Source organism: Macadamia integrifolia, chromosome 8, assembly GCF_013358625.1.
Source record: "Macadamia integrifolia cultivar HAES 741 chromosome 8, SCU_Mint_v3, whole genome shotgun sequence".
Classification (NCBI taxonomy): domain Eukaryota; kingdom Viridiplantae; phylum Streptophyta; class Magnoliopsida; order Proteales; family Proteaceae; genus Macadamia; species Macadamia integrifolia.
The window spans coordinates 21,618,911-21,622,275 of record NC_056564.1 but is presented as its reverse complement, the minus strand read 5'-3'; the positions used below and the strand labels follow the sequence as shown (position 1 = coordinate 21,622,275).

General features: G+C 41.5%; 1 protein-coding gene across 1 annotated transcript; it reads right to left on the bottom strand.

The window, feature by feature from the left end:
- Positions 1-401: 401 nt before the first annotated feature.
- Positions 402-2,493, bottom strand: LOC122087518 (uncharacterized protein At4g06744-like). The gene has a single exon (XM_042656674.1). It carries the CDS (start codon positions 2,188-2,190, stop codon positions 784-786), a length of 1,407 nt encoding a protein of 468 aa, XP_042512608.1. The 5' UTR covers positions 2,191-2,493; the 3' UTR covers positions 402-783.
- Positions 2,494-3,365: the final 872 nt, after the last annotated feature.

The window sequence follows — 3,365 nt, the reverse complement described above, 5'->3', positions numbered from 1 at the left end:
TTTTTTAAGTTAATGTCTTTAAGGATAAGTTGGTCATTTTAACTTCACAAGTTTCAATTGAATAACTCATAAGGATAAGATGATTTTTTTCATTTAACCACTAACAACAGATTAACACCATCGGGTTTCATGGGGATTTAAGTAATAATTTTAGAGTTTACTGGTGTGAAGTAATTGGGCCATAGTACAGGAGGTGTTTAAATTATTTTCCTAAAAAAAATTTATAAACACAATATCTATGGATAAATAAAAAAAAAATGATAAACACGAGCCATCGCAAAATAAAATTTATGAAACATGATGTAGTCTGTTGTTTCTCTAAACATTATATACCTAAAATTTATTTTGCCTCTAAAAATGAAAAATGCAACATTAACGTGCTTCACGACAAATGGCAATTTGAGAAAAAGATCCACATTGGTGTTCTAATTCTTAGTGTACTATTAAAATTTAGGAAGAAACCCGATAGCATTCCTTTGTCACTATGAGCCCTACTTACTACTAGAGATTCCTCCTACACAAACATCTAGCATGGGAAACTTTTCCACATATATTTTGTTTCTTTGTCTGTATATCTGATCTCATGGTACATGAATGAAGGTAACAAGTAACCAAGAAAAAAATTAAGGGAGAAAGGAAGGGAAAAATAATCTTACTAATAGGTGCGAAAAGATCACACTACCCCCTCTTGACGGTTGATGAATATATTTCCACGTATTCTTTAATTGATCCATTCGTCTGATGATCTCTACGTCAGATTGGCGACATTCAGAAACCAAATAATCATAGGCGGCGATGCCTTATGAGAGCAGAGTAAGAAGGGGAAGGTGCCTCGGCCTGCTTTGATTGCACCGAAGAACGAGGAGGGATTTTCCACGGGAACGGGAAGTGAGAAAGCTTGCAAGGGATGATACTGTACGACAGCTTATTAAAGCAGAACCTGGGATGCGCAAAGAACAAAGCACACTGAACCATTGATCTCTGCGACGCCAAACCATGAATACAGTTCTTACTCACATCAAGCACACCTCGCTTTATCAAATCCCTACAGATCGGGCCCACGTGCGTAAAATAATTATCTGACAACGACAGATTCACCAGATTCCCTAGCGCGCACACCACCTCCGGCACCGCCCCATACAACTGGTTCCTGGCGAAGTTGAGCTGTTCTATCTTCTCTAGGCAACCCAACGAGCACGGCAGCGGTCCGGTTAGCTGGTTCGAACCCGCATCGAACACGGTCGCCTCTCCCAGCAACCCGATCTCGTAAGGAAGGCAACCGGAAAGCTGGTTGTTCAGGAAGAGAACCTCAACCAATGTGTTAGCTGCTTTGCCTATGCTCTTGGGTATGGGACCCACAAATTTGTTGTTGGCCAAGGTGAGGTACCGAGCTGTAGTGTCGCCTAGGTTATCTGGGAGAAGGGCCATGAAGAAGTTGTTGTTGACGAAGAGAAGGTCGAGGGGTTGGGCGAAGAGTTGAGCCGGGACCGAACCGGTGAAGGAGTTGAACCGGATGTCCAAGAAGGAGAGGCCATTCATGGTTAATACGGCGGTTGGGAATTCGCCGGAGAATTTGTTGTTGCTGAGATCGAGTTCGTAGAGGTAACGGAGTTGGGCTATCTTAGGAGAGACGGTGCCGGTGAAGTTGTTTGAGTTTGCGTGGAAGACGGCGATGTCGGGGAGTTGATCGAGGAAGCCTTCGAGAGTTGGAGCGGTGAGTCCGAAACCGTTGAAGTCGATGGAGGCGAGTGCGGTGGCGCTTTTGTTGTCCGGTGGGTGGTCGCAGAAGAAGCCTTTGTAGTTGCATATGTCGGCGCCTACCCATGTGTTGGTGACGCCGAGGGGATCGGAGATTATAGTTTTCTTGAAGTTTTGGATTACGGGGTACAGTATAGCTAGCCTGAGGTCGGAAAAGTTTAAGTCCTTTGGGATAGGCAGTGGTAGTGGTAGTGGTGGTGGTGGAGATGAACAGTTTTCGTTGTTGCAGCTGCCGCCACCACCGCCACCGCCTCCTCCTCCTCCACCTCCTTCACCACCACCAAAACCGCCACCAATTATGACTTCCAGTGTTTCTCTTTTGGTTTCCGGGATCGGAATGCTACAGAGTACATGGAGGAAAGGGGAAAGGAGGATGAAGAAGATGATGACGATCAGAGATTTGTGAGAGATAGAGACGTAGTAGGCGGCCATCTCTGATCTCCCTTCCTTATTTTCCAGTTTTGTTCGGAAATTAAGGCCAGTGATCAAAGACCAAGAAGGAGGCAAGTGAGAGGAGCTGAGAGAGTTTTAGAGGGTGAGAATATATAGATGACAGAGGAGATGATTGAGAAACGACAGGAGGCTCAGTTGGATCTTTTTTATAAATAAATGGTAGGAAACGGTAATGGTGGTGGTTGTCATTTAGATCGTTTTCGGAGGAGGGGGAGGATGATGATCTCCTTTGTCACTGACACCCTTTTGATCATTCTCTCATCAACAGTGCTTTTATATCAGTTCGCCAGAGGTGGGTGGCTGGTGTTTTCTTTCAGTTTCAAAACGTACAAAAGTTATTTATGTAAGCTTCGATTACGACGTCAGAATCTCTAGGGGAGTGTTTGATTCAGTAAATCTTTGGGATGACATTCTTTAGAATGATAATTCTTACTTTTTTGAGTTGTTTGGTTTTACTAGAATGACCCTCGTAAGTGAGCATCCTACTTCCCATGAATGACCATATTACAAAGGATGTGTTCTAAATCTGAGTTTACCTCAACACTTAAACTCAGATTTGAGCAACCTTTTTACCACCTAGTATAAAAGGAAAAAGCAGGAAGACGTTCTCTACGGAAGCCAATATTTCAACCCGCGAGAAACATGTACTAGCCTTAAGGCAACCAAACGATTTTTCAGAAAGAAACATAATTCGGAAGAATGTCTATCAAAAGATTAACATTTATATTCGATATATACACCATTTGATTTACCGAACCAAACACCCCCTTGTTTTTATACACTTTAGAAGTAGTATATCAACGGAACCATTAACCATGTCTTCTTAGCCTCCAAAATCACAAAAGGAAGGGGTTTTTTTTTTGATAGTTTTTGGAGCAGTTGTTTGACGACCTTTTTTTCTTTGGAGAGTGTTTTTTTTATAGAAGTGTTCGTTTTTTATCAATGCTATGAGAACACTCTGGTGGAATAGAAACTGCGTTTCATAAAATTTTTCTAGAAATTTCCTTAGAACAAGAAAAAACCAGAAACAACGTTTGATAGACATTTTATATAAATTCACTTCTAAATAATAAAATAATAATTACATACATGCCATTATGGTCAAACTTAACTTAAACAAGTAAGTATTACTGAAGGAAATAATAAATAAAAGC